At 42.1% G+C, this 15554-nt stretch overlaps 1 protein-coding gene across 1 annotated transcript in view; it reads right to left on the bottom strand.

Annotated features, from left to right (window-relative positions):
• LAMB4 (laminin subunit beta 4) overlaps nucleotides 1–15554 on the bottom strand; it is a 68286-nt gene continuing 52732 nt past the window's right edge. The window contains exons 17-24 of the mRNA XM_017889601.1: nucleotides 15014–15129; nucleotides 13748–13868; nucleotides 7486–7663; nucleotides 5593–5736; nucleotides 3936–4167; nucleotides 3346–3503; nucleotides 1360–1584; nucleotides 1–594 (exon numbers count right to left, since the gene is read on the bottom strand). Coding sequence (XP_017745090.1) covers nucleotides 350–594; nucleotides 1360–1584; nucleotides 3346–3503; nucleotides 3936–4167; nucleotides 5593–5736; nucleotides 7486–7663; nucleotides 13748–13868; nucleotides 15014–15129 — 1419 coding nt within the window. The 3' untranslated portion in view covers nucleotides 1–349. The remainder of the gene's footprint in view (nucleotides 595–1359; nucleotides 1585–3345; nucleotides 3504–3935; nucleotides 4168–5592; nucleotides 5737–7485; nucleotides 7664–13747; nucleotides 13869–15013; nucleotides 15130–15554) is intronic.

The following is a 15554-nucleotide window of genomic DNA, read 5'->3' as shown; positions in this document are numbered from 1 at the left end:
TGAAGGTATCTGTTTATTTTCATTCTGATTAATAATCTCTTCTGATTAACTATTTCGTAGGTCTTCCCTATGATTACATGTATGAAATAGTGAAAGGTGAGGTTGATGTCTGTGTTCCATTGTGTATGAATTCTGACTTCTTCAGTCACAGAGAGAAAACTGAAGTAGGTGAAGCTGAACTTTGAGATGCTCATTCTCTTTTTTTGGTTTTCATTCCTTGATAGAGGCTGACTCCATCCCCTGTAAGGCCAATCCTGTTTAAATGCACGAATTAACAACAGTACATAAAAGAAACTTTCTTTACACATTTAGAAACCATGTCTCACTATCAATCCTTACTCTGAGTGCACTAGTAAGTTTTAAAGTATCTTGCCTGGTCACAGTGGCTACTTTGAGAGGTCCTAGGGTCACAGTCACATGACTGACATCCTCTGCCATGAATCAGATTCCAGTATCCATCAGCACAACGATCACAGGCCAGGCCTGTGACATTCGGCAGACAAGGGCATGCACCAGTGACAGGGTCACAGAGGCAAGCTCCCCCACCAGGGGCACACTCCGCGGGACTCACGCCAGAAGCATGGCAGGAGCATCCTGGGATGATAAAACCATCATCAGAGGTAAATTCAATGATAAATCTGGCATTTAGCAAACCATACAAAGAGCATTTTAGACCTGGATGTATCATTTCTCCAAGGGGCTCAAAGAACAAACACCTTATAATAGTAAGTAATTTACCGAAGAATCTAAGCAGGTTGAACACATTTAATGGTTTCCGATCTCCCCAAATGGCAAGTTCATGTGGTGGAACTTGTGCCAAGAGCTCACAGTTAGGATGCCTAAAATCTTATTTTCCCTCAAGCCACTCACCAAAGTTCCATTTATTTAAATGACTTGAAAACAATGGTTCACTTATACATTACAGTCACTTGACGAGTTTGTTACAATGCAGATTCCTGGGCTTCACTCCCAGAGATTCTGACTCAGTGGGTTTGAAGTATAGCCTAGGAATATGCATGTTAATACACCTCACCTCCCCACTGCTCTGGCACTGGTGAACTGCAGACTAAACTCTGAGAAACAACGCTTTGAATCCACGAGGACAGGTATTTCAGGCAACAGACACAAAAGGCAAACTAACAACACTAGTGAGAACATTGTGGCTGCATCTGAGAATACTAGTGGTTGCATTGCACTAATTTCTGTTGATGAGTTCAGTACAACAGCCCTGTCACCTAGTGGGTGCTGCTTTTGCCTGCTGGGACTGGCCTAACTGAAATGAGCATGGGAGAGTTGACAACACACTTACAAGCTGTCACTCAGCTGACACATTTCGCCCCGGGAGTTTTGCAGACTTACTTCTGCAGGTCTGATTTAGGGCTGATCCATAGTGACCTGGTTTGCAGAGCTGGCAGTTTGCACCCTGAGTGTTGTGCAAACATCGAAGGCACTCCCCTGTTACCCGGCTGCAGGACTCTGGATCGGTTACATCTATATTGTTGTTGCAGGGACATGGTTGGCAAGGTGCTCCTGAAATTCTTGGATTTCCATAGAAACCAGTAGAGCATTCTCCACACTGAGTACCTGAAAGACAGGGGGAGGAAAAGGAATGGGGTAAGGTGTCAGTGTTGGGAGAGAGGAGGAGATCGATGTCCTAAATGGAAAACTATTGGGCTCCTCAAGGAATAATGAGAAATCCCACATTCGGGGTGAATAAGGAAAAGTGTTCTAAGTGAAACAAAACCTTCATTTTCATTATTATTCATTTAGAGAACAAAATAATTATTTGGCACTCAAAAGTGTTTGGTGGAGAATGGATTCCAGGCTTTCTTCAAATACCATGGAGCTGTGGGCTCAGGATTTCTAGATCCTTATATAATCAGCATCACACTAGCGTGCCCCAGGACCCAAGACTAATCTCAGCCCCTGTTCTCCTGGGGCAACCCACTCTCAGGTGATCCTAGAGTCACCTAAGGTGAAAATAAAGCAGGCCTGAAGGGAAAGTCCCAAACAGCAATAGCTGTCACTTCTAGAAGTGAAGATGAGCAAGAGCAGTTTTCATGACATATGAGCCCTTGAGGGTGTTTCTATTAAGCAGTCTGGAGGAACCACTTTTCTCTTCAACACTCTTTACCCTTGCAACCATGAGATGACTGCAGCTTTTTAGGTGCCCAAACTGTGGCTCCACTCTCCACATTTTGGTTCATCCCACTTGGAAATGTTCATTTAGCCCAAATGTGGTCTCAGTTCTTAAAAACTGACCAAACACACCAAACTGTGCATGGAAAAGAGGCTGCAAGGGAAGAGGTGAGAATTAACTGTTGACCTTAGATGTAACAAATGAGGGGAAAATCAGGCATGTAATTTATTATCATGATGGTAATTATCATTAATATTGCCATATGTTCTACATATCATTAAATCAAATAGACTTCATAAGTTACCTTCTTGTTTGTAGTAAACATTCACACTCATGTTTAAATACCTTTTTTTTTTTTTCAATTTAGAGAGAGTGTCTTGCTCTGTTGCACAGGCCCCAGGCTGGAGTGTAGTGGCATAATCAGAGCTCATTGTAACCATGAACTCCTGGGCTCAAGTGATCCTCTTGCCTCAGTCTCCCCAGTACCTAGGACTACAGATGCAATCCATCATGTCTAGCTAATTTTTAAAATTTGTTTGTGGAGACAGGGTCTTGCTTTGTGGCCCAGGCTGGTCTTGAATTCCTGGCCTCAAGTAATCCTCCCTCACCCACTTCCCAGCCTTCCAAAGTACTGGGATTACAAGTGTGAGCCACTGTGCCTAGCCCTCTTAAAGTCTTTAACATTTTTAATTGTGCAAGAGATACATGTTTTGAATTAAGACTTAAGTGATGTCTGTAGAATGCCCAAATATTGTTTCAAGATATCTGAAAAAATTAGTAATGTCTATGAAATATCAAATTGAATATTTGAAATTATGCAAAGAAGCATTTGACTAATTCCATTTATTTTTTAGTTGCTTGTTATATATAGTATATATGCTACTTTATCACATTTATATCTTACTTAACATATGATAATTTTATTTTAAATAAATTAATTGATTTGGTCTCATTTGGTCAATTAATTTTCTAGAACATTATTTGCAAACAATTATAGCTCAGTGGCCAATGAGTTTTAATTGTCATTGGTTTGTGAATCATTCAAATTCTTTGTTCAATAAAGCAGCAATTTATCACATTGTGTCTTCTTACCATTTCTGCACCACACATTTGTCCAAGATAGGTAAGTCATGAATATATGATCATTTTACAGATTATAGTGTGGGATAAAGAGAAAAAATTGCATCAAGCACTATAACACATACCCGTATAACCTTGAAGACAATTGCAGATTACATCTGAGCTCCACAGATTCTGATAACAGGAATGGGCAAAATACTGATTGCTTGAGGGATCATCTGGACACAGGCAAGGACGACAGGGCTGTCCTGAAGAAGGATTTCCATAGTAACCATCAATACACCTGTCAAGACAATTTCCTTTCACCAAAATGTTCCCAGGAAAAGATCACATTAGCCAATGAGGATTTGCTATGCTTTAAAACAGTGCAACTCTGAAAACTGAATATTTTAGAAGACGTTCATTTGCCCTGCAAAACGACTTTTGGTTTCAAATCGAAAGTCTCAAGGCATGGTCAATTAAACTCTATGTAATAGCACTCAATTTACATGTCACATTTGAGGAACATAGAAAGTAACATGCCAGGCAAATGTGTGTTATTGATTTAATCCAACATTTTCTGGCTCGTAAGATGATTTTGAAGGATGAGAAAACAATGATCTCCCCCACCTTTAACAGTCCTCCCTCCCGCACTTCTCTACTCAATGGACCTCCATTAGGAGACTGGAACAAAGTATCAAAAACCTGAAAATTAAAGTGCATATGAATTCCATACCTTTCACAGTTTCTGCCAGTTGTAAAGCCTCCACAATTGAAGCATGACCCCGTCTCAGGATCACAAAGTTCAGCAAACCCATTACAAGGGCAAGGGCGGCAGCTGGGAAATCCAAAGTAGCCTGCCAGGCAGCGATCACAGCGGCGGCCAGATACCTCTCCATGGCAGGGGCACTGCCCTGTTACTAGGTCACACACAGTGTCCTTTGATCCTCGAGGATGGCAGTGACATGCTGGATAAAGCAAAGAGAAGTATGCTGGGGCGGGGATGAGTGGTGTGTGGTGGTGAAAGAGTTACAGTTCTGGTGTCGCATTTCCTGTCCCAAGCCCGGTGAACCAAGTAAGAATGTAACGTGCTTAGGACAGAGCTTATAATGAGTTCCAGGTAAACGTTAAATAACAACTCACTGAGTCACTGGATAAACAGTATGTTGCGAACAATTGGGTCTCATGAACATTTGTTGTTTATACAGAGAAACCAAACAAGTAACATGTTTTTAATGACTTAAACTTCCATATATCTTAGGTATATTAATAAAACCTCTAGTATTAATATTATAGTATTAATATAGTATATATAAATACTATACTATAATAATGGTATAGTATTAATATAACCTCTAGATTATAAACCATGTAAGAACCCATCTTAACAAGGTCAGAGTTTTCTTTTTCCTAGACGAGATGGGAGAGGCCCAATCCTTTTCTGATAAATTGTTGAATCCCTTGAGCCAATCTTCCCTGTGCCAAAATGTGATGCCAGTTTATTTGATAGGGTGGCGCATGGAAGAAATGTTTGTTCCTTTGTCTAGATCCCTTTGTGTATCTCAGGCATTTTGAAACTTTTTTTTAAAAGAAAAGAAAAGAAAAGAAAGCAATGATGGGTCCAGTGATGGGCTGGGTAGGCAGCCACGCCCAAGCAGTGCCCAGGAAGGGGAACCATCTCTCTGAATTATGACGGAAAAGATATGTTTCCCTACTTGGAAAGGAAATTAACCTACCTGTAGGTTTTCATGGTTCCTAAGCTAGGAATCTGAGGGAACAGTATTTTCACTAATGATTTACACTGTGAAGATAGAACGATATACCTGAACATTATAGCCATGAGAGCTGGATTGCCAGCTGCGGATGAAGCCCCATCTAAACCCTTATCAATGAGTGACTTATGAACTGAGTTACAAGGCTGTTTGCAAACCTCGCATCAGAAAGGGTGATACCCTCATTGGGAGAAGTCTTGTCTGTGGTGGCAGCATTGTCCATTTCTTGACTCCCCAATCGTATCATTGTTTTAGCCTTTCCAGCCACTGGGCTCGTGAACTAGATCCTCAAGCTGGCTTTGCCAGCTCCCTTCATGGTGCTCCACATTTTACCTTAACCATCCATTTGATACAGACTGCAAACTTCCAGAGGCATGGACTATGCCTTGTTCATTACTCTCAGTTCCTAATGCAGCTCTGCCTACAGTCAGGGCCCATTGATGAATGGATGAATGAAGTGTAGCAAAAAAATGTTCAGTATATTTTATCTACATAGATAGTCTGAATAATGTAGTCAAGTTTCCAATCTCCTCCCCTTAAAAACTCCCCCCATAACTTTGCCTGCTGTCAAAATGTCAAGACTGTGAGCAAGTGTTTCCCCTGGTGTGTTTTGCTACGTACGGTGACAGCCATGATGCCCCAAACCATAGCTTCCGGTTGAGCACCTATCACAGCAGCGCCCGACCACAAGAGGTTTACACTGGCACTGGCCTCCAAGTCGGCTGCAGCTGGATCCGACTGAGCCCTGGGGGTGACACTTGCAGGCTGCAAGGAACAAAGGAAGGGAGGTAGAAATGAATGAAGAGGCAGAGAAGCACCTCACCTTTTTAGTAGCTATAGTTTCCCTCTCCCTCATTAAAGACCTCTTTAACACTCAACTCCCTCATCTGTTAAACAGGGATAATATAAGATCTGCCTTGTGGGGCTGTTGTATGGATAAAAGGAAATAAGGTCTGTGAAGTACTTAGAACAGTGCTGGTACATAGGGTGCTCAATTAACATTACTTAACAAGTTAACAGACTTAAAATTGGTTTTAAATAATTATTCTAATGTAATGAATACTATTGGCACTTTTTTTTTTTTTTTTTGAGATGGAGTCTCGCTCTGTCGCCGGGGCTGGAGTGCAGTGGCCGGATCTCAGCTCACTGCAAGCTCCGCCTCCCGGGTTTACACCATTCTCCTGCCTCAGCCTCCCAAGTAGCTGGGACTACAGGCGCCCGCCACCTCGCCCGGCTAGTTTTTTGTATGTTTTTTAGTAGAGATGGGGTTCTTAATATTTCAATTCCTGATGTTCTACATTGGTGCTGAATTTTACCTACTATTTTATTTATTTTTTAGAGACAAGGTCTCACTCTGTTGCTGGAGTGGTGTGATCTTAGCTCACTGCAGCCTTGAATTCCGGGGCTTAAGCAATCCTCCTGCCTCAGCCTCCCATGTAGCTAGGGCTACAGGTATCTGCCACCATACCCCTTACTAGTTTTTTGTTTGTTTGTGTTTTGTTTTTTTGAGACTGAGTCTCGTTCTATGGCCCAGGCTGGAGTGCAGTAGTGCGATCTTGGCTCACTGCTACCTCTGCCTCCCCAGTTCAAGTGATTTTCATGCCTCAGCCCCCTGAGTAGCTATGATTACAGGCACACACCATCACACCTGGCTAATTTTTGTATTTTTAGTAGAGATGGTCTGTCACCATTTTGGCCAGGCTGGTCTTGAACTCTTGACCTCAAACAATCTGCCTGCCTCGGCCTCCCAAAGTGCTGGAATTACAGGTGTGAGCCACCATGACCAGCCCCCCTTACTAGTTTTTTATTTCCCCCTATTCCATATATTTCATGAGATGGTGGGTACCCTGAACTCATAGCTCTGGCCTAAGGGAAAAAGCATTTGCCTGACATTCAGGAAGCCTCGACTCTCACTGTAGCTGTCACTCTATAGCCACGCTTCTCAACTGAAGGATGATTTTGTCCCTCAGGTGACATTTGACAAAGTTTGGAGACACTTTTGGATGTCACAACTAGGGGAGGGCAGTACTGGTATAAGATCTGTAGGGCTGCTGTTAAACACCTGATAGTGCATAGGGCAGGCCCCTGCAGCAAAGAATTATCCAGCTCAAAATTTTAGTAGTGCTGAGGGAGAAAAACCCTTCCATAGCTAAATGAAATGGGCAAGTTACATACAGATTTTGGGCTCCAATATGCTCATTTATTAAATGAATATTTTGGGATTAAAGAAGATGTCTGGAGTTCCTTCCAGCCCTAGAATTCCAAATGAATATTTTAGGACCCTTGTTCCAGCCATCTAGCCTACAAATGCTGCTGCAAAGCTTCTCTTTTACACACTCACTGTACTGTGCATTATGATTCCAACACATCAGCAGACCGCTCTGTGTATCTAATTATTGAGTGATGGATATTTTGGTTGTTGTTTGGAGTGGATGCTAACATAAATTGATTTGCTCTAAAAAGCATTTGTATGGATGTCAGTGCTTCAGTAGAGCTCATTAAACAGATACATACCCACAGCCCCATCATGCAGCTTGGCGGACATGCTGATGATCAGCCTTTCACAGGCACCCGGGAGCACTTGAGGTCCCATTGCTGAGGCAATTTCAACACAGTTGTGAAGCTGATACTCATCTAAGTCCTGCTTGCTGCAGAAATTCTCCAATGAATTGATTTGGGGAATAAGGCCAAGCTTTTGAAAGAATGCAAAAAGACTTAACATTCAAACTATCTGCTGTGTAAGCACATGCCGTTACCTCCTTACTACACAGAGGAAACAGACCCTAGCAAAAGGCCTGGAGGTTCCTACTACCTGCCGCCCAAATTCCAGGTTCTCAAGTCTTACCACCCATCCATGACATTTAGTGCTAAAAAAAGAAGAGGTATTGGAGTGGAAGAGGTATCCCATTGGTAAATCCTCTAACCTCACAAAACTCTTCTGCAAATTATGCTTTTCTTTGCTCTCTTCCTCTCAACTCACATTTAAATGTGCTCAAGTGTCTCCCATCTGTAAAATCACCTCCTCAATTGCACATATTCCTCTTGCCACTGCCCTGTCTCTGCACTTTGACTTCTTGATAGCCAAATTTCTTAAACAATCATTTCCTTGCCATCACCCGTGCCTCATCTCCCGTTCACCCCCCAAACCAATGCAATACTTCTCCCCTACCCCATCCCTAAATGTTAGAGTTCCTCAGGGTTCTCTCATCAGCCCCCTCCTAACTCCACACCTACTTCCTAGGTGATCTTGGCCACACTGGGCCACCGTCTAAATGGGTGCCAGCATCTGAATTTACATCTCCTGCGCCCCTGTCAGTCGTGGGCTCCAGATCTGCACTGATATCTAATGCCTATTAGTTGCCCCACAGGCACTGCAAAACAAACATGCCTGAACTCCACTTTCCTTTCTGTGCTTATTCTTGGTAAACAATGCCACCATCTGCCAAGTTGCTCAGTGGAGAAAACTGAGGGAGGTCATCTTTGACACCTGCCTCTTTGCTATCAACACTCTTGCCTAACGCACGTCCCCCACACATCAAATCACAAGCCTGGCCAGTTCCTCCTCTTAGATGTTTCTAGGGTGCATTTATGGCTCTTTGTTCCCCTGCCACTTCCCTAATTCAGGCCACCTGGATGATTATAGTGGCAACCAAACAGATGGCCCAGTGTCCACTCTTGCCACATCCAATCAATTTTCTACACTAAAGTCAGAGTGATCCTTTTAAATGCCGTTTGTCCAGATAATCTCCTTCTTAAAACTTTCCGGTGCCTTCCCATTGCCTCAGGATAAAAATCTGAACTTATTTTTTTCATTTTGCTATGCTCCTCCTGCTCATCCTCTCAACCCCATGGTCCTGAATATGGGAGGTACTGCCCCTTTAGGGAGCATTTTGGAAATTCGTGGAGTGGTTTTAGTTGTCACAGCAATAGAGTGATGTTTATTACAGGTATTTAGCAGGTCACGGTCAGAAACGTGGGACATTCTCACAAAATGGCCCCTACAGCTTTTGAAAGTTCCATTGGATATTCATGAAGGAGAAAACCCTGTTTATAGTTTGAGTTGAGAACCTAACTCTATGTTTTTTAAACATGTTTACAACACACCTACTTTCATGGCTGTCTCCCCTGCAGTGATTCTATCTATGTGAGCATCTTCCTACTTCATTGCATATTCTGGTGTATTCATGCCTGTACATGCACATATTGAAGTCTGATGGTTTATTTATCCATTACTTTCCTTTTGTTTTTCTTTGTATTAATATTAGCATATTACATTGATGTTATTTGGAAGTCATGTGTGCAGGTAGGCTATAGTGCCTATGAATTTCATTTCAGGATGGTAAGGAATGTTAGAAAATATTTATAATAAAATATTTTAACAGTTAAAAAAGGGGCATGGGGTTGGGTCAGATGAGGCTGAGAACCACTGCGAGAGTCACACTGAGCTTTTTGGGTCTGTGCCCTGTCACAGTTCCCAGGACCTCTAACCCCATGCTCTCATTGCCTGGTTGTCTGCGTCTCCCCTTTAATGAATAAGAACCGGGGTGGCAGGGATAGTGCATGTTTTGTTTATGCCTATGCCTACCACAGTGTCTAATTTATAGTAGGTGCTTCATAAAAAATTGTTCAGTAAAGAATATTTACAGGTCTACTACTGTATTCTTAAGTTGATATGAAAATGATTCTGTGCTCTCCAAACACAAACCAAGTGGGGAGAAATGAAGAAGAAAGCTAGATAGGCTGGGGCTGGGGATGAGGGCAGCCAACCAGAGATTATTGACAGCTGTTCGTCTGAGCCATTGAGAGTTGGCCATTCTGGGAACTAAGAAGATGGACCAGATGACAAGAGTCCCTGTCAGCTATACGATATATTTTTTTTTTTTTTAGATGGAGTCTTGCTCTGCCACCCAGGTCTGGAGTGCAGTGGTGTGACCTCGGCTCACTGAAACCTCTGCCCCCGGGTTCAAGTGATTCTCCTGCCTTGCCTCAGCCTCCCCAAGTAGCTGTGACTACAGGCAAATGCCATCATGCCCAGCTAATTTTTGTAATTTTAGTAGAGACGTGGTTTTGCCATGTTGGCCAGGCTGGTCTCGAACTCCTTATGTCAGGTGATCTGCCCACCTCAGCCTCCCAAAGTGCTGGGATTACAGGCATCAGCCACCGCACCTGGCCATGGATTTTGTAATGCCATGATTCACTTCTTCTACTAGAAACTTTTAAGGACTTTACGTTTACCAAGTATATTCCATTCCATGGTTTAAAAGAAGAATGGCAGTTTTATATTCTAGAATGCCTAATATATTTTGACTCTAAACACAGTTTTATAAATGCACATACCATGTAATCTGGGTAACTGAAAACAAATTTCAGTGATCTCACAGTGCTTGCCAAACAAAAGGCATTTATGCAGAAGGAGCACTGTGGTTAAACAAAGGTTTCCTTTGACCAAAGGTAATGTCCCCTGGTCTTAGATGCAAATGTTAATCTGGCTGCAGAAAAGAATCAACTTTGAAAGGGCTGCATCCCAAGCAGTCAAGTATCTTATCTTCCCACAGCAACAAAATTGGTTGTATGGCATTAATCATGTTAGTCAGTAACAACAAAATGTGCAAGGACTTTCTCCTCCTGGACATTTTGGGTCAGAGACCACAGTGCACACTGTAGGTGCCCGGCTTAGGTCTGCCTTGGCAGGCTGGTGTACTCTTCCTGTAGCGGGTATGACACTGGCTCCTTAAGCCTCACAGCTGTTCCCTTCTTCAGAAAACTGCACTCACCCACCTGGTCCAGGGGTCTATGCACTCACGGTGGGGCGGATGGTGGTGGTGATGAACCTGCAGCTGGGCATATATAAGGCACCCCTTTGCCTCCAGGGAGGTTCAACTGTGTGGTGCAATCCAGGCTCCAGAGCTCCAGGTGGGATCAGCCTGAGGCCACACTTCAGTGGAGATTACATCCTTGCTTGGTTCCTTCTCCTGTCCTCCCCTATTTTCCTCACTCCTCTCCTCTCAGGAACACACCCTCAGTAAATCACATCAACCTGAGTCCCTGTCTCAGCTTCCGCTTTAGGGAATCTGACCTAAAACAAGTCTGGGCCTCTTCCAAGATTTCTGACAGTTACCAATTATGGGTTATTCTCTTAACTTTTATTCATGCTTCAGGTTTTCCAGAGTTATATGTAAGGGAATGAGTGATTGAAAACTAATCGAATCCAATATTTTATTTTATTTATTTTTTTGAGACAGAGTCTTGCTCTGTCACCCAGGCTGGATTGCAGTGGCACGATCTCGTCTCATCGCAACCTCTGCCTCCCAGGTTCAAGCGATTCTTGTGTCTCAACCTCCTGAGTAGCTGGGACCACAGGCATGTGCTATCACACCTGACTAATTTTTGTATTTTCAATAGAGACGGGATTTCACCATGTTGCCTAGTTTGATCTTGAATACCTGGCCTCAAGTGGTCTGCTTGCCTCAGTCTCCTAAAGTGCTGGGATTATGGGTGTGAACCACCATGCCCCGCCTAAATGCAATATTTTAAAATTAATTCCAAATTATTTACTTATTGCATCTATCAAACATCATTGTAATGATTTTATATACAAGTATTTCTTCTGTATTAGGCTGAGAATTATTTTTTAATAAGGAACCATATTTTACACCCCAGGACCAGCATACTTCCTGGCCCATATATACTCAGTGAATGAGTGGATAATTTAGATGAATACCTTTAGTACAGCATCAAGTGATAATCTTTGGAATTTACAAAGTTTAGAAATATTTAGGACATAGATTTAAAAATCAAGGTATATCGACTGTTATAAATTTGAGTTTCCTGATTATTATAATAACAGTAATATCCCTTAGTGATCTAGGACTTCATTAGTTTCTTCCTTTCTCTTTAATTTGCTAGGGTTCCCATTTTTTGGCATTTTCTCCCCAAATTAAACCTATCGGATTTGATTTTCTTCCCTTTGTAACTCATATGTTGGTTAATGAGTGCGGTTCTATTTAAAACTCCTCAGTGGAGAAATGGATTATACGGTTAGGGAAATCATGACAGTTTAAAATTCCCAATTAAACTTTCCAGTTGTTTCTACTTTCTACTTTATTTCTACTATAATATGGTAGAATCTACCAGGTAGATAGATCCTCTCACCTGAACTGTTACAGAACTCTCTAGGTACACGATTTATAACACCTTTGATTATGGTTGCCAGATGAAATGTGGCTGTAAAGTCTCTGTGCAACTACTAAACTCTGCCTTTTAGCTTGAAAGCAGCCATAGATAATATATAAACAAACGGGACTGGCTGTGGCCCAGGAAAACTTTGTTGGGCTGTACTTTGCCAATAAAGTCATGATATTAGAAGATTCTCACAAATATGCAGAAATGCAATTTTAGTAAAGAAATTTTATTTTTATCCATGAAATTACTTTTTAAAAATCTCACACAATTCTATACAATTCTGTTGAAGTTGGGATGAAACTGGTACCTTCATACAGTACTAACGATCTTAAAAATTAATTGGGAAGGCTGGGCACAGTGGCTCATGCCTATAATCCCAGCACTTTGGGAGGCCGAGGCAGGCAGATCATCTGAAGTCAGGAGTTTGAGACCAGCCTGACCAATGTGGTGAAACCCCATCTCTACTAAAAATACAAAAATTAGCCAGGTGTGGTGGCGTGCGCCTATAATCCCAGCTACTCGAGAGGCTAAGGCAGGAGAATTGCTTGCACTCAGGAGGCAGAGGTTGCAGTGAGCCAAGATCATGCCACTGCACTGCAGCCTGGGTGACAGAGAAGATTCCGTCTCAAAAAAGAAAAAAAAAATTTAATTGGGGAATATGTTCCAGAAAATATTTTGACAAATTATTTCAAGAGCCATAACACCTTAGGTAAAGTAGGAAAATATTTTAAAGTATTTTTAAAAATTTGTATCAAATATACATAGTAGTAATATATATCAAATATATGTATATTTCAAATGTATCAAATATACATATGTATCAAACATGTATCAAATACACATAGTAGTAAAAAATAGAAGCAACTTATATGACCAGGAATAGGGAAAATAGATAAGTAACTTAAGTAAATCTACTCAATGCCCAACTCTGCCCAGGGACAAGCCTGGGTCTGAAGGGCTGCGCAGAGTAAGAAGTTTAGAAGGAATGCCAGTCGCCCCACTCTGTGGGGGAAAGACGCTGGAAGAAGTCACTCAGGAAATGTTATGCATGGTTTCTAAAGATAAGAAGACAGCATACATACCATAAGAAAATGCTTGTGATGAAGTGTGAGGTGAAAAAAATTGGCCTACAACATTGTATAAGCACTCTGATTTCAATGATACAAAAGTGCAGGATGTATAAAATGGGAACTTAGAAAATGATAATGATTAGTGTGGTTGGATTTCTTCCACATATTTCCTACACCGCCAGGGTGCTGTCGTGGCTCAGGGCAGGGATGTGGAAGCAGGCAGGGTGGCTCTGATTCTGAACTCCTCACTCACTAGCTCTGTGACCCCGTGCCTCTGTTCTATCACCTGTAAAATTATGAAAGTGCCTACCACACAGGGTTTCTGTGATTAAAGAATATGTAAAATACTCCAAACCATTACTGGGACATACTGTTATATAAAATTTGCAAATGCTATTAGGTGGCTTTTATAATTGAGCAAACACATTTACATTTTTTAAGAAGTATTTCACTAATGAGTCTAAAAGTAGTTATGATGGTGCTTAGTAGCGAAGAAAGCACCCACAAAGCTCTGTGATACTTACGGAGTCCACCAGGACGTGTGAATGAGTGTGGGACTCTCCTTCCAAAGGCTGAGAAAAATAGACGTCTAAGGAATATTGTACATCTGGTTCTAAACAGATGGGTGTGGGAAGCAGCATGATTCTGTATTAAGAGAGATAAAGCAAAAATTCAGACCACAGAAGCACAATTATATTAGCTAAATGGCCATAGTATTTGGTAGCATTGCACTTGTGCTGGGCAGTGACCCACACCGTGGCCCTGAGGCCAGTGTAGGTCTAGACCAGCACAGGTGGGTTGGTTGGATGGTAAAGTCACGTTCAGATCCTCCGTGGCTCTTCCATACGATTGTGCCAAGTATCAAAGTCTGAGAAACTATTGGCTATGGGTTGTCGTGACAACTCTGGGGAAAGGATGGGACAGAGGTCCTCATCCCATCTCTCATATTAACATCAACAGGATCTCAAAAAATCTCAAAAAAATTATTTTGCGGCAGGGCACTGCAGCTCATACCTGTAATCCCAGCACTTTGGGAGGCCGAGGTGGGCAGATCACCAAATCAGGAGTTCAAGACCACCCTGGCCAACATGGTGAAACTCCGTCTCTACTAAAGATACAAAAAGTTAGCCGGGCATGGTGGAACGCTCCTGTAATCCCAGTTACTCAGGAGGCTGAGGCAGGGGAATCACTTGAACCCAGCAGGCAGAGGTTGCAGTGAGCAGAGATCATGCCATTGCACTCTAGCCTGGGTGACAGGGCGAGACTCTGACTCAAAAAAAAATATATATATATATATATTTTGCCACAAGTTTCTATTGGGGCAAAATCAGTGGCCTCAAAATTAGTAGGCTTTTACCTCAAAGATTCTCATCTATTGAGAGTAATCAGGCTGAATGTTTTACTCCTATTCTTGTTGCATTTTGCTTTCTTACATTTCAAAGCCACCTGGGGACTGGAAAAGGAACACTCAAGATTTAGAGTCAGGATATCCTGGCTAGAATCCTGGTTCTGCTACACATTAGCGATGAGTTTTTGGTAAGTCATTTAAGTATTCTCCTTCTCAATTTCGTCTTCATCTGATAAAGACAAAACCTGCCGTACTGAGCTGTTATGAAGATTAAAAGTGATAATAAATGTAAAGCATAGTGTAGCACACAGTAAGTGCTTAATGTATGTTACAGTTTTCTTCAGTCCTCCCCTTTCCCCACTTAGTTCCCACATACAAATTACTGATAAGTGAACAAAATTCTAAGAAGCTTTCAATGTTTGAGGACAGGTCTGAAACATACCTGGTAGCCGCTGGTAAGGCAAAAGACTGAGGCTTTGACTGTGAAGTCTTGGGTACGCAGTGCTCACTCCCTTGAGGGGGGTTCACCACGATCTGGACAGTCCAGTCAGCTGCAGACTAGACAGGCATGACATTAAGGCATGTCACTGCAAGGACGCAGGAAAATGTTTTGCACGAACACACGTATAGCTAATGGAAAGTGCATGAACTTGAATTTGCAACCCATAGGCCACTTGGCAAATAGTTTTGGAGTTGAAAGGGTCTTAGAGGTTCACTCCCAGGCCCAACTCTCTGATGCCTGAATTGTGACCCAGGCAGAAAAAGCATTGTTTCTCATGGGCTCACGGGCCTGGAAAAACTTTAGCTCTTCTGACAAGCATAATCCTTAACCCCTATTTCCCAGGAAGTTGACTCGTTTATCATGGCTCTGGATCACAGAACAAATAATAATAATTTGGAATCCTTTACAAAAGGAATCTATATATTGGGGAGATATGCAAATTTGCTCTATTCTGAAGCCTTACAGTTTGGAAAAGCTTTTT

The sequence above is a fragment of the Rhinopithecus bieti genome, unplaced genomic scaffold (assembly GCF_001698545.2).
Source record: "Rhinopithecus bieti isolate Rb0 unplaced genomic scaffold, ASM169854v2 scaffold_18688, whole genome shotgun sequence".
Classification (NCBI taxonomy): domain Eukaryota; kingdom Metazoa; phylum Chordata; class Mammalia; order Primates; family Cercopithecidae; genus Rhinopithecus; species Rhinopithecus bieti.
This window is presented reverse-complemented; position numbering and strand designations above follow the sequence as displayed.